The 20,793-nt window shown below is 44.5% G+C and overlaps 6 protein-coding genes across 10 annotated transcripts; 4 read left to right on the top strand and 2 right to left on the bottom strand.

Moving 5' to 3' along the window:
• Positions 1 to 157: 157 nt before the first annotated feature.
• Positions 158 to 6,124, top strand: LOC4331068 (uncharacterized). Of its 2 annotated transcripts, none has more exons than XM_015770165.2 (17): positions 158 to 692; positions 784 to 1,023; positions 1,116 to 1,282; positions 1,374 to 1,554; positions 1,642 to 1,694; positions 1,834 to 1,977; positions 2,129 to 2,233; positions 2,704 to 2,829; positions 2,918 to 3,115; positions 3,486 to 3,592; positions 3,751 to 3,913; positions 4,125 to 4,190; positions 4,284 to 4,377; positions 4,518 to 4,630; positions 4,905 to 4,975; positions 5,129 to 5,318; positions 5,443 to 6,124. In XM_015770165.2, exons 1-17 carry the CDS (start codon positions 284 to 286, stop codon positions 5,887 to 5,889), a joined length of 2,874 nt encoding a protein of 957 aa, XP_015625651.1. In that variant the 5' UTR covers positions 158 to 283; the 3' UTR covers positions 5,890 to 6,124. The 2 variants fall into 2 exon arrangements, with proteins under 2 accessions (XP_015625651.1, XP_015625650.1); XM_015770164.2 differs by having other exon boundaries at positions 5,117 to 5,318.
• Positions 6,125 to 6,463: 339 nt separating this feature from the next.
• On the top strand, positions 6,464 to 8,499 carry LOC4331067 (uncharacterized). Its single transcript, XM_015768547.3, has 4 exons — positions 6,464 to 6,731; positions 7,649 to 7,760; positions 7,844 to 7,894; positions 8,083 to 8,499. The coding sequence occupies exons 1-4, from the start codon at positions 6,544 to 6,546 to the stop codon at positions 8,164 to 8,166; spliced, it is 435 nt and encodes a 144-aa protein (XP_015624033.1). The 5' UTR covers positions 6,464 to 6,543; the 3' UTR covers positions 8,167 to 8,499.
• Positions 8,500 to 8,816: 317 nt separating this feature from the next.
• Positions 8,817 to 11,071, bottom strand: LOC4331066 (uncharacterized). Its single transcript, XM_015767668.3, has 6 exons — positions 10,731 to 11,071; positions 10,116 to 10,295; positions 9,953 to 10,034; positions 9,746 to 9,853; positions 9,403 to 9,561; positions 8,817 to 9,219 (listed from the first exon to the last, which is right to left on the bottom strand). The coding sequence occupies exons 1-6, from the start codon at positions 10,989 to 10,991 to the stop codon at positions 9,023 to 9,025; spliced, it is 987 nt and encodes a 328-aa protein (XP_015623154.1). The 5' UTR covers positions 10,992 to 11,071; the 3' UTR covers positions 8,817 to 9,022.
• A 1,935-nt stretch (positions 11,072 to 13,006) lies between these two features.
• LOC4331065 (3',5'-bisphosphate nucleotidase AHL) lies at positions 13,007 to 15,917 on the top strand. The gene is made up of 3 exons (XM_015771920.3): positions 13,007 to 13,554; positions 14,168 to 14,852; positions 15,155 to 15,917. Exons 1-3 carry the CDS (start codon positions 13,152 to 13,154, stop codon positions 15,456 to 15,458), a joined length of 1,392 nt encoding a protein of 463 aa, XP_015627406.1. The 5' UTR covers positions 13,007 to 13,151; the 3' UTR covers positions 15,459 to 15,917.
• LOC4331064 (uncharacterized) lies at positions 15,915 to 17,459 on the bottom strand. The gene has a single exon (XM_015771922.3). It carries the CDS (start codon positions 17,334 to 17,336, stop codon positions 16,131 to 16,133), a length of 1,206 nt encoding a protein of 401 aa, XP_015627408.1. The 5' UTR covers positions 17,337 to 17,459; the 3' UTR covers positions 15,915 to 16,130.
• A 652-nt stretch (positions 17,460 to 18,111) lies between these two features.
• LOC4331063 (uncharacterized protein At4g04980) lies at positions 18,112 to 20,317 on the top strand. Of its 4 annotated transcripts, none has more exons than XR_010739554.1 (5): positions 18,112 to 18,465; positions 18,561 to 18,644; positions 19,354 to 19,615; positions 19,711 to 19,863; positions 19,994 to 20,317. XR_010739554.1 is itself a non-coding variant. In XM_066307843.1 (4 exons), exons 1-3 carry the CDS (start codon positions 18,435 to 18,437, stop codon positions 19,847 to 19,849), a joined length of 624 nt encoding a protein of 207 aa, XP_066163940.1. In that variant the 5' UTR covers positions 18,290 to 18,434; the 3' UTR covers positions 19,850 to 19,863; positions 19,994 to 20,216. The 4 variants fall into 4 exon arrangements, 2 of the variants coding, with proteins under 2 accessions (XP_066163940.1, XP_015627410.1); XR_010739555.1 differs by having other exon boundaries at positions 18,124 to 18,465; positions 18,561 to 18,657; XM_066307843.1 differs by having other exon boundaries at positions 18,290 to 18,465; positions 18,561 to 18,657; positions 19,354 to 19,863; positions 19,994 to 20,216.
• The last annotated feature ends 476 nt before the right edge of the window (positions 20,318 to 20,793 follow it).

Genomic DNA, 20,793 nt, shown 5'->3' with positions numbered 1-20,793 from the left:
CGAATGTGTAGAATTATGATGGGCCTAGCCTTTTGAGTACGGAGTTTGGGCCGATCCAACCATTTGTAGTGATGGGCCGTGGGCCTTGGCGACAAGCGAAGCTGAATGGGCTTTGTTCTTTTGCTATCTGTGGAGACGAGTGATGCGCCGATGACGTGTGCGGAGCGTGTGGCCAGGCATCTTCTCCTTCACGCTTTCGCTGTACCACCACCACCGCTGCTAGTGCTCGCGCGCTCTCCTGCTGCTGCTAGAAGCTTCTGGAATCTGGAGCCGAGCCGATGCCATGGCGGCGCTCGTGCGGCCCGCCGTGCTGCCCGTCTGCGCCATGACGGGCGGCGGCGGTAACGACAAGCGGTCGCCGCCGCAGCAGCGGTCGTGGTGGGGCGGGAACAAGCAGAGATTGCCGCACCAGCCGCGGCGGCAGCCGGGCGGGAATGGTGGCCGAGGAGGAGGAGGAGGGGCGCTGGACCAGGTGCTCGGAGTGCTCCGCCGCGACGGCGAGTTCCTCCAGGCGGCAGCCGGCGCCCCCCTCCGCGACATCTTCTGGCTCCGCTTCCTCGAGAAGAAGAAGCAGCAGCGGCGGCGGAAGCAACCAAAACCTAAACCCAAACCTCCGGAGCAGCAGCAGCAGCAAGAGGAAGCGGCGGCGGCTATCCAAGCCCCATCCTTCCCACCTCCCTCCTACCAGCCAGGTTTGTCGCCGCGCGGCAGAGAAGCATCTCGATTGGGCTCCGTTGCGCACGCATTGTTCCTGTTGCTGATGGGGATTCTCCCAATTGGTAGGATTATCATGCCTGGATCTTATGACTGCTGATTTCGAAGCCCTGAAGCTGTATATCGGCTACTCGAAGCATGCAATCGAGCAGCAATTTCTCAAAGGCAAGCGGCAACCTCAGCATCAGCAAACTCCTAAACCAAAACTCCAGCAACAGCAGCAGCAGCAGAAGAAGAAGCAGCAGCAACAAGAGCAGCAGAATCAGACACTTCAACCTCCGGCCTTCCCTCCCCCATCGTACCCTCCAGGTTGCTTACACCAAGCAGTGCCCAATTAGCTGTTGCTTAATCATTTAAGTTTCATCGATTGCATTATTAACTTGTTTTATGATTTTTGCTAGGGCTGTCTTGTATGGAGCTGATGATGGCTGATATCGAAGCTCTCAAGTTGTACATCAACTACTATGTAGCCATTCTCACCACTCCTCTACCCCAGCATTACGATCCGGAGATACTGTCCCGTTACTTCACCTCGCGTCCTCATATTCTCGCATTTCGCACCATTCAGGTAAAAGCTGTAATTACTGTTCATCTTTGCTCTTACTAAGCTTCAACTGATAAATCTAATAGTTCAGTGTGCCATGCTTCTGTATCTGTAGATAATCTTCGCATTTGTCTCGGCTGCAGTAAAGATGCAAATTTCTAAAAGAACAAACTTGATCACAGATGCCACCTACAGCTGTAATAGCACCGGAAGCAAAGGTTTCAATGCTTCACAATACATGGTTGGCCAGCTTCTCAAAGAGACATTTCTAGATCTTGGGCCTACTTTTGTTAAAGGTCAGGTTTTCAGGTTCGATAGCTTTAAGCCATGGTAGTGGCCACTCGGTTCGGATTAATGTTGACTTGCTTGTCTTCTGTGTGCAGTTGGACAGTCCCTCTCAACAAGGCCTGATATCACAGGCTCGGAGATTTCTGAGGTTAGGTAAAATTACTGCAGGATACAATAACATTTCTGCATTTCTTTAATTGCTTCATCATCTTCAGAAGTGTTTTGTTGATCATTAAACAATCTCCATAGTCTTTCTCAAAATTAACTGGCGCACACCCCAATCATAGGCACTCGCCGAGTTACATGAAAAGGTTCCTCCCTTCCCGAGAAAAGATGCAATGAAGATTATTGAGGGAGAATTTGAGCTCCCTGTATCACACATTTTCAGTTACATTTCTGATGAGCCTGTTGCTGCAGCTTCCTTTGGACAGGTAATCATATCTTGCAAAACTTTTCCCGTTCTTTTTTAAATATTAGAGACAGGAGCTTTGTAGTTTCTGATTAAGCCTTATTATATTTTTCTGTACTATCTCTTTCAATTTTTCTGTTATGCTCAGTGTACTCTTGTTTGTTGTACTTTAGGTTTATCAGGGACGTACAGTTGATGGTGCTCTTGTGGCCATAAAGGTTCAACGGCCTAACCTTCTTCCTTCAGTATTGAGGGACATTTATATTCTACGGCTTGGGGTACGTATGCAACTATATCTCCATTAAATATATAAGCTCATCTGTTTTTGAGTGTTTTTAATTCTGCCAAGTGCTAATGCCCACATCTTGTTCATAGAAGATATATACACCATAGGTTCTTCGCCTACTGTTTGACAAAAAAGAAAGTTCATCTTCTGATCCTCAGCATGAGCATAATACCTGATGCCTTCTATTTTGTTGTCCCTAAACAAGCTTTACCGTTTCCCTGATTTTGTGTTTAATTAAGAGTGTTAATGTGACTATGATAACCTGTGCTGACACAAGAAACATTGTACAGTACTTTCTTTCAATACAGATGGACCTTGTCTCATTTAAGTTTATCTGTATTTAGATTAAATGTTCTTGCACTTCATTTTATTTCTTTATTTTGCTTACAAAATTATAGCATTGCAGCATTTTTCCACTATAGTCCTAGCAACTTGATGTCTTTTCTACCATATATGTTTCAGCTTTCTTTTGTGAGGAAGGTAGCAAAGAGGAAAAGCAACATTGCCCTCTATGCTGATGAGTTGGGTAAAGGTTTGGTTGGCGAGTTGGACTACAATATTGAAGCTGCTAATGCTACCAAATTCCTGGTGCTTTGGTCTTGTCTCCTACCTATACTTTACTAACATATGCCTATTCCTGTTTTGGCGTTTTATCTCATAATTTGTACTTCTGTAGGAATATCATTCCAGATATTCATTTATGCTGGTTCCAAAGGTTCTCAAGCAACTTACGAGGAGAAGAGTTTTGACAATGGAGTGGGTATCTGGTGAAAATCCCACAGATTTGCTTTCCTTATCTAAAGGAATTTCATCAGAAATTGCTGAATCGTCAGAGAAGCAGAAGATCGAAGCAACAGCCCGTCTTCTTGACCTGGTATTTATGTTCGTCACAAGTTATTTCTAAATTATCTGCTTCATTTGTAAAAAGATGAGCACCATAAATAAATTAATCCACAACAATCAGTGCTCCCGGGTAGCAAATATTTGGAATTGAAGTCGTGCTCAGTGAATAGGGCTTTTTTGTCAGTTAGAAACTGCAGTTTACATGGTTCTTTGCAATATTGTGTTTGTTTCAGAAACACGCAGCTTAATTTTATAAATATCTATCACTTCAATATTGATGTTCTTTTCTCTCTGCTGTGGTAGAAATATAAACATTATAACAACAATTACTACATTTCAATAAACATTTTTCCCCTCTGGACAAAATGTTTTAACATCTTGTTAATTACTATGATGATAAGGTCAACAAAGGTGTCGAAGCATCATTAGTGCAGCTCCTCGAGACTGGTTTGTTGCATGCTGATCCTCATCCTGGGAATTTGCGTTATACACCTGAAGGTCGTGTCGGGTTAGTGTTAATTTATCTTTTTATGTACGCTCTATAAGAAAATGTCTTCTTACTATAATCAGCAGAATCATGTTATACAGTGGGTCTGATGTTTTTGTAATGGTTTTCCTCTGTCATTCTCCCTTTGAGCAATAGTAACACCTTCCTAATTATGTTAGGTTTCTTGATTTTGGTTTGCTTTGTATGATGGAGAAGAAACATCAGCATGCTATGCTTGCAAGTATCGTTCACATAGTAAATGGAGATTGGGCTTCTCTTGTTTATGATTTGACTGCAATGGATGTTGTTCCACCAAGAACTAATCTACGCCGAGTGACAATGGTAATTCATCAAAATGCAGAATATTTATTTATTTATGGTTATTACAAGATGGAAAAAAACAAAGGTTCTTATCTCATACTCCCTCCGTCCCAAAATATAAGGGATTTTGGATGGATGGGACACATCCTAGTTTTACAAATCTGGAAAGGGAGCTTGTAGTGTTATTTAGTTTGTTATTCCATTATTATTTTTAATGTTTGTTGATTGGTAGGACTTGGAGGATGCGTTGGGTGAGGTGACCTTTGAAGATGGAATTCCAGATATCAAGTTTAGCAGGGTGTGTAGCTTTCCCTCTTTAAGTTCAGTTATAAACTGCGGCATGTCTCTCTCTTTATCGGCATCTTCCTGAACTGTTAAAAACATCCTTTAGGTGCTTGGAAAAATATGGTCTGTGGCATTTAAATACCACTTCCGTATGCCGCCGTACTACACGCTCGTCCTGAGGTCACTTGCCTCTTTGGAAGGTTAGTTTGTTTAGATGAAATTCAGTACTGAACTAGCTCAATTATAAGTATGTGTTGCTTTTTTGTTTCTGACTTGTACATATTTGAGCATGTGTTTTTTTTTGGAGGCTTACCAGCGTCCCCTTTTGTGTAATCTGTAGGGCTGGCCATTGCAGCAGATGGAACTTTTAAAACATTTCAAGCAGCATATCCATATGTTGTGCGGAAGCTTCTATCGGATAATTCAGTTGCAACAAGGAGACTCTTGCATCAGGTATTATTATTTTACCTCATTTGTTTACCTGTATAGTATATATGTTAAGTTGATTTAATTAATTGATTCACTTTTCTTATATTTTGTGCAACCTGGACAATATGTGCTCTTTGAAACAGTCAACTCACCCATTTTCGTTTGTACGAGATGTACAGAAATCCTGCAATAAAATTTGAAATTCTGAGTTTTGTTAGTTCACGATATCAAACGTCAAACACCCAAGGGAAATGGCATCGATGATAATAGAGTTCTGACACCAATTATTAATACACAGGCTATTTTCAACAAAAGGAAAGAGTTTCAGTGGAACAAGATTACAGTATTTCTAAAATTAGCATCAGCAAGGTCAGTTCTCTAGTTCTGAGCAGAATTGTGTGTAAACATCATGTTTTTTTCACTAAACTGTATGAACAGAATTTCTTCTACTATGATGCTTACTTGCTTAGTTTTCACGAGATGCATCTGATGATGTTTTCGTATGTGAAGGGGTAACTTCAGGTATAATACTGGCGTTTTGCCTGAGAGGAAGGGTTTGGATGTTGCAAAACTTGTAGAGATCAGTGATGCATCTTCTTCACTCCATCTTAACCGTGCTACACCAGAAAGAGCACTACATACTGCAAATCTGTGCTTGCGGCTTTTACTATCGAAGGAGAGCATTGTGATAAGGAGACTTGTAATGACAGCGGTATGTACTTTTCCTTGTTTCCCCTCTTTACCTGAATCGACTGGCCCTTTTGGCTGGATTTCTGAACGCATAAAACACACTAAACTAGAAATCAACTGAGCTCACCATACTTCCTGTTGCACAGAACGCGAAGTCACTTGCTCGTGACCTGATCTCCAAAGATGCATCGATTTACCGGGTGCTCTTAAGTCGGGTACTTGCCGATGTCATCTTCCAGTGGATGGTGAAGGCAACTGGTTTTAAACGAGCCGGACAGCTCGAGCCTCACCCACGCGTGACAGCAGGAAAGAACGATGAAGACCTGGGGCTGTCCAAAGAAGCACCAGCCTTGGTGACATTCCAGACAGCAGTAAGAGATCGCAGGCTGAAGGTGATATTCTCCAAGTTCGTCAGGGACATAAGAGAGGACCCCATCCTGATGGTCAGAGTGAGCTGGAACATGTTTGCTATCTCGGTGGTCTCCGCTGCAATTGGCGTTCACCGTTTCATCGTCGTCTTGTCGGAGGAATTTCTGTCTACATTACCACCGCCTGTGCCTCCGCCGCGGCTAGTTCAGATTCAGAGCATATGAAGAGCAGCAACTATGCCTTGGTGCATGAAGTAACTTTTTTACTGGGTATCCCGTAGCTGTATATAAACGTTTTCAGGAGCAGAATCAGCCATCCTGTAGCTGACAGTAGCTCGATCAGAGTTCTCCATGGCTAGTTCTCCGTAAATTTGTCTTCTACTATTACAGGCTTCCTTTGAAAAGGGAATTTTGTGGGAATTAAACTGATTTTTGTGAAAGTACTGTAAAATTCTTGTCATCGTGTCGCAAAGGAGCGAAAAAGCTTACTAACTCGTAACGACTGAAGGCTGAGATCGTGTACAGGCTAAACATTTGCACACAAAGCGAAAAGTCTAATTAACACATGATTAGTTAAGTATTAAATAATATAAATTTAAAACCCATATATTTATTTGTTTTTAAAAAAAACTTGTATGTGGAATTTTTTTTAAAACGCGCGCGCGCACACAGTTTATAATAGTTCGGTAGAGAAAGTAACCGTAGAAACTGGGCCTTAGCCAATTGGGCCGATAAATGGGCCGTGCGAGCGTCGTGTACCGGTCGACGAGACAGAAGCAGCTGATGCGCCTTGTGACCTGACCTGACAGAGAGAGCAGGTGGAGCTGTGTGTGTGTGTCCGTGTGATCCAGAGCGGGAGGGAGGAGGAAGCGGAGGGGGATGGTGGGGGGAAGAGGAGGAGGAGGAGGGGGAGGAGGATGGGGAGGGGCGGGGCGGAAGCAGGAGAGGCGGGCGCTGATGGTGGCGTTCGCGGTGGCGCTGCTGATGGGCACCGCCGTCTACTTCCGCATCTGGGCGCGCCAGTCCACCGACCCCTCCTTCACCGTCGACGACCGCGAGGAGCTCCGGTTCGTCCTCCTTCCTCTCCTCTTCATTTTACTCTTGCGAATTGGACATAAGGATCTCTCGGTCGAGCTAAAAAACGGAGGAAACCTGTTGTTGTTTGGTGAAATGGATCCGTGGCTGGGAATTCATGGACGCCTTGCTTTTGAAATACGAATTGACAGGGGAAATTGGTGCTTGTTGGGCGTTTGGCACTGGCTAAACCTTCGATTTAGTCATTTAGACCTTGTGGCATCATTGTCACGGCCCTGTGAATTGCATTCTTATCTTCCATGATAGGGATGAGATCAGCTCCTGAAATGGCTTGTCCCTGCTTAGTGGTAACGCAGAGACAAAAAGGAGTTCCTAACGTAGAATGGTTTTTTTTACTGTTATTGTCTATCTGCAATTAACCATTCACCCTAGATGCTTTGATAACTAAAAAGTGCGAAACTGCCATTGCTCGTAGGTTTATCAAGGGGAAGTTTCTGGAGGCTTTTGTCTTCTATTTTTGTTTCCTGTCAAGTGTCAATATGTCTCTGCCCTTTTTGACTGAAATGTGTTCTTGCCAAAATACTCCTGGCTGGCATAGGTTAAGCTGTTACCCGGTCCTCATTCTCCTTCCACATTGGTAGCTTGACAGCCCCATCTTTTCGCTTATGCTTATGCTTACGACTTTTTTTTACTTAAAATCTATACAGCTTATTAGTAACCCAAAAAATAATTTATGGATAAAACTTTTATATACGTGTCTTTAGTTGTTATTTTGTAAATAAACTATGATAGAAAACCCACAAAATTGAGTTTTAAAATTCAAAATGTTATTAGCATAAACATAAGCAAAACGGTTGGGCTGTGAAATATCAACCCATGCCTGTCCAATTTGTTCGAGGCTGACTGATAGTTTCAATTGCACTTTTTTTTCTGCATCAATCTTTTGCAGGAGGCAATTTGAGCGTGCCAACCTAGAAGCAATGGATGAATCTGCTGAATGGAGAATGAAATATGACACAGAGTTTGCGAAAAACAAACAGATGCAAGATGAACTTTTAAAGGTCTGGTCTATTTATATTATGTACTTGTACACAGCTTTCCTCAGTTTCCTTCTGCAGTGCTCATTTGAGAATCTTGTTTACAGGCTAAGGCCTCACTCTCTGCTTCAACTAAGAGATTTAGCCTATTGAAAAAGGTAACCTTTTGGGGGCAAACTTTGATGCTTCTCGTTGTAACACCCTAACATAATATTAGCTCTATGCTTCCTCAGTAATATTGAGCGCTTTCTCCTGGTTTCTCCATATATTTCACTCTCTTAGGTGTTACCATGCTTATGCTCATTTTTTTTCAACTCTTTTGAGATGCTCGTTTTCACAACTGCAGGATAATGAGGTGTTGAAGAGGCAGATTCAGATCATGAAACAGCAATGCAATTGCACTGTTACATCGAACCTTACACAAGAATAATGACATTACTACATACTTCTTTTGTAGTTTAGCATTCATCTTCCTTAAAATTTGACATATGAACTAGCGGGAGGCCTAGTAGAGTGGTGAAGTATGAAGTAGGAGAAATAGCTACTGTAGCAAGAATATTACTTTGCTTGCAATTGTTAGTGAGTTTTACACATGCCATTTTGAAGTGGTTGCTCCTGACTAGCAAACTACCAGTGCAAATAGAAGATTTTTGGTTCATTTGAGTGGTGTATTCAGTTATAAGTTATCCTTGACTGGCCCTTACAAGGCTGTTTGGTATTTGTAAATATACGTTGTCTTAATGGCCATATCCAGTTCCTTTCTTGTTTGGTCCGTGCCCACATTTGGCCATGCGTTGACATCAAGTGGTGCAGTAATATATTCAAATGTCTGAAGTAACATTATGAAAACATCATGCATCATCATTTGATGCTAATCATGTTTCTTAAACATCTACTAGCTGCACCATCATGACATCAAGTTGTGCATACATATATTCAAATTTCTTGAAGTAGCAATATAGATCCATCCAAAAAAAAAGTACTTGCATTATATAAACATCATGCATCATCATTTGGTGCTAATCATGCCTTTTAAAAATCTACTCTAGTGTCATCATCATGAATAACACCAATGCCAGGGACTCCAAACCAAGCAATCGCATTTATATCCAAATGATCCGTTGGTTGAGAGAGCATGAGTACATAACTTTCTTCATGTATTGTGACACATAATTTTCTGACATAGTACGTCCACTCTTGTCAACATGCAAGATCAAAGGACAAACCAAATATACAGTGTTTAAAGTGGCTCCGATAGTGAGAGCACAAACAAGATACCAATACATTCATGGAATCAATAGTATCTTGCCAATGTGGGAACTTTCTTCCATCAACTTGTGAGCTTCAGCAGCTTCTGACAGAGGAAACGTCTTGTATATTACTGGTTTCACCTTGCCTTGCACAACGGCAGGCCATACATTTTTCTCCACCTCACTGACAATCAGAGCTTTATTATCAAGGCTTCTGTTGCGTAGTCCAGCAGCTGCACAGAATCATACCATTTCCACACATGCTAAAATCAGCGATATCGTTTAGGTATCATCCAATCACATAATTGTGATTCTCAGTAAGGCAACAACCAGCAGTGGTATAAGATCGTAAATAACAAAACTAGAAACACAAAAATCTAGTATGAGGGACATTGTTGCCTATAGATCAACGTTACCTTGTATGGTCAATCGTCGAGCAAGCATGGGTTGCAGGTTCACTTCAGTTACAGCGCCTCCTTGGAAACCAATGATGAAAAGTCTACCATCAACAGCTAAGCTGTTCAGGTTACGCTGAAGATACAATCCACCGATGTTGTCCAGAATGACATCAACACCTGGTAAATATACTTCCATGTCAAGAGTCACTAAAGCATATGCAAACTTGGCAGGTATCAAACATTATAGACAGTTCCATGGAGAAATGCCGTTATAAGAAATCCATCTGCATATAAGTACCAATTGGCTGGGGAAAATAATATGAACATGAACACACAAAAATGGTGAACGCGTGCGATATACCCTTTCCATTTGTTTCTTCTTTGACACGTGCAACGAAATCTTCAGTTTTGTAGTTTATGCATACATCGGCACCCAAACCTTTGCAGGCAGCTAGTTTTTCCTCACTACCTACAAACACATAGTGTAACAGCATTTACTTGAGCGATCTCTGCAACATCCTATTATATACTCCCTACTGTATCTATTCTTGTTCTACTATAAACAAACCTGCAGTAACAAAAACCTTAATTCCAAGGTGCTTTGCAATCTGTATAGCAAATGTACCAATTCCACTCGATCCACCATGGATCTGCAAACACCAAGGATGCACCGTGCTCAGGAATGAATCATGGAGTCAATGGGGGATTGAAAAGGAGAGAAGTTATCTTACGAGGAACGATTCGCTGGGGGAGAGGTGGCTGGTCACGAAGACGGTCGACCAGACGGTGCAGGCCACCTCGGGCAAGCCGGCGGCGTCCGTCAGAGACACCCCCTCCGGCACCGGGAGCAGCTGCCCCGCCGGCACCACCACCTTCTCCGCATACCCGCCGCTGCTGAGCAGCGCGCACACCTGCAAGGGGAAAAACAAATCTCCCAAAATTTTACATCCTATCACATAGAACGTTTGAACATCTGCATGAAGTATTAAATATATGCTAAAAGAATAACTAATTACATAGATTACGACTAATTTGCGAGACAAATCTTTTGAGTCTAATTTCTCCATGATTTGACAATGTGGTACTACCGTAAACATTTGCTAATGATGGATTCATTAGGCTTAATAAATTCGTCTCGCAGTCTACCGACGGATTCTGTAATTAGTTTTTTTATTAGTGCGACGGATTTTGTAATTAATTTTTTTATTAGTGCCTAAACACCTCATGTGACACCCTATATAATATCCGATGTAACACGCTAAAACTTTAAACCCTAGATCTAAACACCCCCTAACCTAACGTCCTAATCCAAACGGCAGCGGCGGCGGCGGCAATCACCGATTCACCTGGTCACCGACGGCCCAGCGGGAGGGGACGTTAGGGCCGAGGGCGAGGATGGTGCCGGAGCACTCGAGGCCCGGGTAAGGGGACGCGCCGGGCGGCGCGGGGTACCGGCCCTGGCGCTGGACGGTGTCGGCGCGGTTGACGCCGGCGGCGGACACCCCGACGAGCACCTCGCCTTCCCCCGGCGGCGGGAGGCCCTCCCCGACGTCCCGCTCCTCCAGCACCTCCGGCCCGCCGGCGCGCGCGATCACCACCGCCCTCATCTCTCCCCCTACCTCGTCGGGGCTCAGCTGCTCGCTTTGCTTTGCTCCTCTCGATGAGTCCACGCACGCGCTGACACTCTGCGTCTCTGCTGCTGACTCGTCGACTGGATATTGAGATGGGCCTTGGGCCTGGTTGAGTAAAATTGGCCCAGATAGCTGAAATCTGGTCCAGCCTTCTAAAAAAAGATAAGTACTTCCTAAGTGCTAGTCCTTCCGTTTCATATTTTAAGCCGTTTAACTTTTTTTCATTCAAACTTTGTTTTGATTGATCAAGTTTATAGAAAAATATTACTAACATATTAAAATAGTTTTATTGAATCTAACATTGAATATATTTTGATAATTTGTTTGTTTTGTGTTGAAAATACTACTATATTTTTATATAAATTTAATTATACTTTAAAAGGTTTAACTATGAAAAAAAGTCAAACAACTAAATAATAAATAATATGAATGAAAAGAAGGGAGTAATACGGTATAAACGTTGTTTGCTACATTGTCTATATATTTTGAAAATGAATCGATTCGGGGCGAGTTGGTATTGACTGGAGAATAGAAAGTCTATATATCTGTGTAATTGAACATTTGGAGAATACTCTCACATTAATTAAAAAGATATAATCATTAATTTGGTGGATCATACTTGTACTAAAACGGATACCTTCTGAGGTATGGCCTGATATAGACTTCCATTAAAATGCTATTCTCTTACAACATTTGAGAGGACAAATGACTATACTAATTAATGCACAATTTTTTTTCTACCACATGTCTTTCTTTTTTTTTCTCTATCCATATATACTAAAGTTTTCCTCTATAAACGCCTAGAGTCGACGACCATTGTCACATTTAACAAGTATATTTCTCTCTTTTTTTTTCATTTCTCTTATATGTCAGCAACTTAAAAGTCTGTTTATTAATTGTCTTTGTATCTGCCCTAATTAACTCTTACATTCACCAGAAAAATGTTCATACATCAGGTTGATATGACCTACCGTAAATAGTAGTTTAAAGTTTGTGTGTCAATAATAATGCAATTTATAAAAACTATGGACTTATTAATTGTATTTTATTATTTTAATAATTTTAATGTTAGAATTATGAATACGAAGTCTATACATCCTATGCTCTCAATTTAGTTTTAACTTTTTATTTTAATTTCAAATTAAAGACTTGCATGATGTAACCAATATGTACAACAACTAACATATTCAGTCATCGTCTCGAGTGGCAACGAATAGAGTGTTAAATCATCAAATTTTGCTTGTACTCCGTGCAAACATCCCAAAAAAAGAAAAAAAAAGACTGGATAATTCTCTAGTGATGATATAAAGTTACAAACTCGTGCAACACATGGATTGATGGCTACTTAATGATATTCCATGCATATTTATGAGGTTGTCAATTTTAATTGTATTTTAGTGTAACGAACTACTATACCTAATCTTGTTTTGCTTTTAGTATGACTAGTTACTATACCTCATCTTGTTTTGTTTGGTATTGCAGAAGAATTGTTTTTATCTTCTTTGTTAAGCTACGCGTTATTTAAGGCATCAGAAGTACTATACAGTTGGAAGAGAATCAACCAGTAACCATGACAAAAATATCAGTTGAGTGGCGGCAAATCATGTCATGCTCGTGTGGGACATAGTACTAGTACTACTAATGGGCGATAGCAACTCAGCAAGGCGAAAGAAAAGAAAAGAAATGAAAGTGAAAAAGACTGTGTTCTTTATAGATGAGACGGATATTTTGTACGTAAAACGAAATGATCACTAATCCATAATTAATTAAATATTAGTAAAAGATATATTTAAGGTAAATTTAATATATCTTTTTAAGAAATATTTTTTAAAAAAAATATATTATTTCAAAATTTAAAAAACATGTGCACGGAAAAATAAGGAATAACGTGCGCACTAGAAATGAGAAGTGTTGCAAAGAAAGCTTTCCAGATTGAGATGGATTCCCACGGTGCGGGGGCTTCACCCGCACGCGCGCTCTCCTTCGCCACCGTTGCCGGCTAACCAAAAAAGTGGAACACGAAGAAGAAGCAGCAGAAGAGGAGGAGCATCTCGCAACCACCGGATCGATTCATCCACCAATCCATCGCCGCCGCCGCCGCCGACGACGACGACGAGGGCTTCGGGCTTCACCGCCATGGGATGCAGCGGCCTCCGCCTCCCCACCTGGGCGGCGGCCGCGCCGCCGTCGCCGTCGGACTGGGACGGGCGCCGCCCCCGCCGAGGGGCGCCGGTCGTCCGCCGCCGCTGCAGCGCCCCGTCGTCCACGCCCGCGCCCTCGGCGGCGGCGGCGCCGTCCCACCTCGCGGCGGGCGGGTCACCCCGGGTCGGGACCGCGGAGCACGACTGGCTGTGGGATTGCCGCGGCATCGGCGGGGGCGGGAGGGACTACGCTAGGGAGATGGAGGTCGCGGTGCGCGTCGTGCAGGCCGCCTGCACCCTCTGCCAGCGCGTGCAGAGCTCGCTCCTCCTCCCCGCCTCCGCCTCCGCCTCCGGCAGCGTCCACTCCAAGATCGACCGCTCCCCCGTCACCGTCGCAGGTTGGTCTTGTTGCCTTCACTCCTGAGCGAGCTCGTAGCACTGGTCAGTTCGTCGCCGCAATTTAGTATGCCTCCAAAATCCATAGCGAGAGATTAGTCAAACTGGAGCTCCATCATATTAGAATATTCAGATTGATACTGATTCATTGTTCTTAATTCAGTCCGAATTCCTAAATGGAATGGTTGCTTAATTAGTTATTGTTGTTGACTTTGAAATTGAGCGACCGTGTGCGTAGTGGTCTTATACTCTTATGTTCTGTGATTTCCTAAGGAAGAGAATTGAATACTTGCACTTGACTTGTTGGCCTGTTAGAACACTACTAAATAATAATGGTCCACTACCAGGTTCAGTATGAGTACAATGGTAGTGGGTAGCTCATGCTCCATGTTGCCAACATACCAGATACCAGATAGCTCATAATACCACATGGTCATATGTCAAATCAAATCTGATCTGATGCAATGTTATTTGGCCCACAAATTTAAGAAGATCTTTGTGTTAAATGCCATCAAGAATTGTGACTTTGTGGTTGGTATCTTTTGGATGCAATAAATTTATGCTTTTGTGGTAATTGGTTACCAGTAGTAATCTTTCCTTCAAACGTTATTCCAGATTGGGGCGTCCAAGCGATAGTAAGCTGGCTACTCTCGGATTGCTTTCAAGATGAAAACATATCTATAGTAGCCGAAGAAGATGATGAGACGCTATCTAGTAGCGATGGTGCAGCTTTGCTTGAATCTGTCGTTGCTGCTGTCAATGGTTGCTTGATTGAAGCTCCGAAGTATGGGCTGAGGTCCCCAGAGAAAGAGCTCAAAGCTCATGATATTCTTCAAGCTATTAGGAGGTGCAGCTCTATCGGAGGTCCAAAAGGAAGGTTTTGGGTGCTTGATCCTGTGGATGGCACGCTTGGGTTTGTACGTGGGGACCAATACGCTGTTGCTCTCGCGCTAATTGAAGATGGGGAAGTTGTATTGGGAGTTCTTGGGTGCCCAAATTATCCAATGAAGAAGGAGTGGCTCAACTACCACCAACGATATTACAGGTTGATGTCTAAGGTTTCTCCTCCCACATCAGGATCCTGGCATAAGGGTTGTGTGATGTATGCTCACCGAGGATGTGGCCAAGCTTGGATGCAACCATTAGTTCATGACTTTGGCAAGCTTGATTGGCGTAATTCAAGAGAGGTCCGAGTATCAACTGTTAGTGATCCAATCTCAGCAACATTCTGTGAACCCGTTGAGAAAGCTAATACAAGTCATTCCTTCACTGCTGGACTTGCTCATAGTGTAGGCTTAAGGTCAGTTCTTGAGTTTAATGTCTGCGCGGTATGCATAACCTTTATGGATGCTAATATTGTGTAACTACAGCCAAAACTACTCTATACATTTACATGCCATATCTGCAAACCATTGCCTGATCTTTCCCGAATAGTATACTTCTTTTGAAACTGTTTCCTGAATAGGATGCTGGTTCTGCATCAGTATAAAATTAAATGGCACCTTCATTTGACAGTTGTCCGTTTCCATCTATTGTAGCATGTAATTTGCAAGTTTTGGATTTATCGTACTGTTATATTTATATGTTTTGCTTGGATTCCAGGAAGCAACCCCTGCGTGTGTACAGCATGGTGAAATATGCCGCAATAGCACGAGGGGATGTAGAAATATTCATGAAATTCGCTAGAGCTGGATACAAGGAGAAGATATGGGATCATGCCGCTGGGGTGGTTATCATTCGAGAAGCTGGCGGAGTGATCACAGATGCTGGGGGCCGCCCACTCGACTTCTCCAGGGGTGTTTTCTTAGAGGGCTTGGATAGAGGCATAATAGCCTGTTCCGGACCATTGCTTCATCACAGAATTGTGGGTGCTGTCGATGCAAGCTGGAACTCATCAACACTGTAATGCAAATAGTACGGATGATTACAGTTGGTTGGACCAATGTCGGTCATAGAATGCAAAGGTGAGTTTTACAAAGAATTGCTGTTGTGCCCTCTGGTTGAAATCTGTTCAGCCATCTTATTCTCTGATAGTCTCCTACGGGAAAATCAGCTATTTCTAGGTTGCAGAATTAGTATGTGTTCATTTCAGTTCGATTTACGAACACGAAAGGTAATACTGCAGCACGTAATACGGTATATCCTGTTGTTCAATAAGCAAGTTGTGAGACGAGATTGGCATATTATTAGCTGATTCAGTTAGTTCTTGTATCTCTTCTCGCCGTTTCTGCATGTGAAGTTGTCGGCGTAAGCTCCTGAAGGTCACAACTTGATTAAGTTACTCATCTGCAACTTGTTGGCACCTGAAATAACTGAACCTTTGATTAACTGATTGAATGATGATTACATGATGTATTCTCTGCCACGCTTTACCCCTATATTATGCCTTCTTTTCTATGATTTCATTTCCCATATTTCAGATACTTGCAATCAATTACACTGATCCATTTTTCAGCAAAGATGAGACCATCTTTATGGGTCACACACATTCAGATGAGATACAGAGTATGGTGCTGTGATCAAAACTATGATACATTATACTGTGTAGACTTTGGTCTTGTGTAGTGTAATTCTGCAACTAGAGCTGCACGGAGCAGCACTGGCTGAACAATTCCTTGCTGCCGTCTTCCACGCCATCCTGATCCATGGTGGGCTGGAAGCTTCTCCATGGCGGCATCAGCCCGGGGTTTGCACTGGTGTCGAAGCTGTGCACCAGGGAGACGGTCCTGAAGCCGCCGTCGCCGCCCGCCGCCACCTGGTAGCCGGCGAGGAAGTAGAGCTGATTGCCGACGACGGCCATGGTGTGGTACCGCCGCTGCGCCGACGGCGGGAGGGCGGCGAGCAGCGGCATGTCCGGCATCGCCGAGTGGTCCATGATGCTCCAGATGTTGAGCTCGCCGTCGTACACCTCGACGTGGCCCTTCCAGCTGTTGAGGCAGTCGCCGGAGCTGAGCAGCCGGCCGGCCACCGCCACGATCTGGTTCGGCGGCACGTCGAGCTGCCACATCCCCGGGATGATCTCCCACACGCCCCTCGCGCAGTCGAACACCTCCGCCGAGCTCCGCTCCAGCGCCGACGACTGCGGCAGCAGCAGCAGCAGCGCGGTGGCCCTCCCCGGCGGCGCCGCCGCCGCCTCGTCGTCGGCGGCGGCGGCCGGCGACGACGACGACGTGCTCTCCGCGAACCCCCCCACGACGTGGAAGCGGCCGTGCCACGTCACCCCGACGCACTTGTACCGCCGCGTGCTCATGTCGGGGAGCCGCGACCACCCGCCCTTGTCGGCGTCGAACACCTCCGCCGCCGCCGTGCCACGGGCGCCGGACAGCGAGCGCTGCCCGCCGGCGACGCAGATCTTCCCGCCGCACGGCGCGCACGCGAAGTCGAAGCGCGGGACGAGGAGCGGCGCGCACCGCCCCCACTCCCCGCGGCGCGCGTCGTACCGGACCACGTCGCCGCGCACGTCGACGTCGGTGTCGCGGTACTCGCCGCCGCCGCCGCGCTCCCTCCGGCACAGCCGGCCGCCGATGACGTAGACGAAGTCGCCGAGCGCGACGACGGCGAAGCCCTTCAGCACGTGGCCGTCGGGGACGCCGGGGAGCTCGCCCACGCGGCGCCACGTGTTGGCCCCGGGCTCGTAGCACTCGAGGCTGTTCGACCCGCCAAGCGCGAAGCACGCGTATATCCCGACCCTACCGCCGCCGCCGCCGCCGCCGTTGCCGTCGCCGCTGCTCCCGGTGCTGGAGAAGGACGGCGAGGTGGCAGCGTCGCCATCAAGTGACCCCATGGATTCTCACCAAGGTAAGGTAATCTCACCTCTCCTTCTCCTGCTACCTGGTTGCTTCTTGTGTTCTTGTGCTACTACTCATCAAGCGGTTCTTGTGTTCTACCAATGGATTGGCCGGGGGAGTCTTGCAATGAGGACGTAGTAGCCAATTTATAGACCGATTTTGTTCTGTTTTCCATTTGTTTTTTGGCCGGGCGGAGCGATCGATGTGATGCACATCGAGGTGTTTATTGGGAACTCCGGATGTGCCATGGATCTGTCAGCCTGCTTGCCTTTCAGTTTGTCTTCTTCTCGAATGAACCAGGAACTGGTGCTCCATCTCTGTTTTTGTACTCACCCAAGCCAGGCTAGGTCAAGATTGTTCTTAGATTCAGTGCTGCATAAGAGAAGATCCTTTGATAACCAGTTTTTGTCAGTTCTTGATGGAATTGCTGTTCATTATTCAGATTTCAGAACCCATGGTATGAACAACTTAAGACAAAAATGTGTCTGTGTGACCATATCCACTTCTTGGGAAAAAGCATTGGTATTTACCGTGGGTTACCCTCCACACAAACATATAACCACATGTCCTCATGGATTAGCTGCTTTTTAGCTTGGATACTTAATTTTAGCCAACACTGGCTGCCTCAAGAAACTACTATGCTAATTATAAACCTCTTCCATTTCCATCTTTCTGTTTCTGATTCATTAAATCTTAGCCATTTTCCATCAGATGCTTTGATCCCTTCTCCCTTTCTCTGCATATATCATTGTAGATTGTCCTTGTACCGATGGGGCCATCCTCTTTCTCTGAGGATCATCATGCCTTGAGGAGAAGCATTGCTGAATCCTCTTGGCGGCCCCCTTGCTTATCACACACAAAATTCGGCCACACCAACAAAATCGGCCTAAAGCATGACAATTTGCACCTCATAACCAGAATTTGCAGGAGGCTTCAGGCGTTTTCAACAGACATGAAGGCCTGGCATTACTGACAACTATTGTTGAGGGTGGTGGAAACTGCAATCCTGCTAGTGATCCATTACCAAACCAGTCCCTGTTGTCAGCAAGCATCATTAACAAGATCCTCCATCTGATAGATGCTCTAGATCTGCTATGCCGAAGGTCATACATTGCGTTGGATCAGGTACATGCCAAACTAGAATTCAAATTGTATCAAACTTTTTTTGCGCAAGTTTCATGGCCAGATCGATTTACATTTGCCTTTTCAAATCAATTCAGTTGCTTTTGGATACCCAAGAAGCGCTGAAGATCGCATACCCGAAATGTTTATCAGGCTTATCTGCATACCACAATACTTCCTCTGTATGTACAGCAGGTCAATTACTTCAAGTAATATTGTATATCTGTCGATGTCTTGACAATACACGCAAATCATCCTGTGCAAAGCTGTTCAGAAAAGCATGTCAACTTTCTGAATTTATCAATGATTTCTTAGCACATCTTCTGCATTAGGCATTAGCTAATGTCAGTACAGAACAAGGAGGGTCTAGTTCACCTCCATGAGGTTCTCAGAGTTGGTTCAAGACTGTCATGCACAGCACAGACAAATGGGAAACTTAGGATCTGATAAGTTTACAGCCACAGTGAGACCCTGTTTAGATGGGACTAAAACTTTTAAGTCGCTATCACATCGGATGTTTGGACACTAATTATAAATATTAAACGTAGACTATTAATAAAACCAATCCATAATCTTGGACTAATTCGCGAGACGAATCTATTGAGCCTAATTAATCCATGATTAGCCTATGTGATGCTACAGTAAACATTCTCTAATTATGGATTAATTAGGTTTAAAAAATTTGCCTCGCAAATTAGCTTTCATTTATGTAATTAGTTTTGTAAGTAGTATATAATTAGTTTTGTAAGTAGTATATAATTAATACCCTAAATTAGTGTATAAATAAAGAGACTAAAGTTAAGTCCTTGGATCCAAACACCACCTGAGCCAGAGCTTTGAACAATTTGGTATGTACTTTCATCTAACCTTGTTAATGTTGTCAACATCCAGATCAGAAGGAAACCAAAGCTGTAATTTTATTCTGAGGTTAGCGCTGCGCGCAAAGAAATCCGCGACGAAGCTGAAGCGATCGGCAGAGATGGGGAGCATGTACCGGCATCTGCGTGACCGATCTAGTAGAAGGCGGCGCTTCTCACCTGCATGGCGGCAAGAGCTCGCGCGACAAGAAAGCCCGGGCGTCGCCGGCGGCCGGCGCCAAGGGCGGTGGTGCAGGTCATGGCATGGCCGACGCATCGGCCGAGATGACCAAGAGGTACGTGCACGCACCGCAAACACCATTGACATTGATCATGACCTCGAGATTCTTGTGGTAATCTTCGCTTGCTACGACAATATTGGAACGGAAAGATCGGCCTACTTCCGGCAAATCGAGGAGGACGTCGGAACCCACCCGGCGGCGATCCTGGAGCTGAAAGACGCCGTCGGCGCGTTCCAATCCATGGACATGGGCGAGCTGGCGAGGTTCCACTGCAGCTCGCGTGCCTGACCGACGAGACGCAGGTGTTCGTCCGGGCGCGCACTACAAACCAGCTCACTCCCCTCGAGCTCGGCTGCTCTGCCATGGCGCCGCGCATGCGCGGCGCGTGCCGGCCGGCCGGCCTGACTGGCTTCCATTGCTGGTGCTTGCCAGGTTCGAGGGCTTCCCTTCAAAGAAGCTGGAGGCGCTGAGAATGGCCGCGGCGCTCTACTCCAAGCTGGACGGCGTCGTTGCCACGCCGAGTATTTTAAACATGCAAAAAAAAATTCTTACTTTTTGAAAAATATGTATATATATAAAGGTCTTGTTTAGTTGGGGAAAATTTTTAGGTTTGATTGTCATATCGAATATACGGATACACATTTGAAGTATTAAACGTAGTCTAATAACAAAACAAATTACAGATTTCGCCAGGAAACTTCGAGACGAATTTATTAAGTCTAATTAATCCGTCATTATCAAATATTTATTGTAGCACCATATTGTCAAATCATGCCACAATTAAGCTTAAAAAATTCGTCTCGCAATTTACACGCAATTTGTATAATTGGTTTTAATTTTTTGTCTACATTTAATACTCTATATATGTGTTTAAATGTGATAGTGTAAAAATTTTTGTTTTGGGAACTAAATAGGACCTAAGTTTTTTACACGAAATGTATAATTAAATAGTTTAAGAAATGTGTTAATGGGAACGATGAAGTTGCTCAATCAGATACAGTCAATCCGATCATGTCCAATCGTGGGCCGTCCGATGACGGATGAACGGTCCAGATCAAATCCTAGAGGAACCCGTGTGCCATGAGAGATTTCAGAGGGACCATTTTTTGTCCCGTTGGTGCCTCTTCTTGATACTGTTGTCAACATTCGCTAATGCTGCAGTTAAGGTCACGTCATTGACACGGCAACAGCAAGACCGATATGCTGCTCCTCCTGATGAGCACGCGAGGCTG

The sequence above is a fragment of the Oryza sativa genome, chromosome 2, assembly GCF_034140825.1.
Source record: "Oryza sativa Japonica Group chromosome 2, ASM3414082v1".
NCBI lineage: Eukaryota > Viridiplantae > Streptophyta > Magnoliopsida > Poales > Poaceae > Oryza > Oryza sativa.
This window is presented reverse-complemented; position numbering and strand designations above follow the sequence as displayed.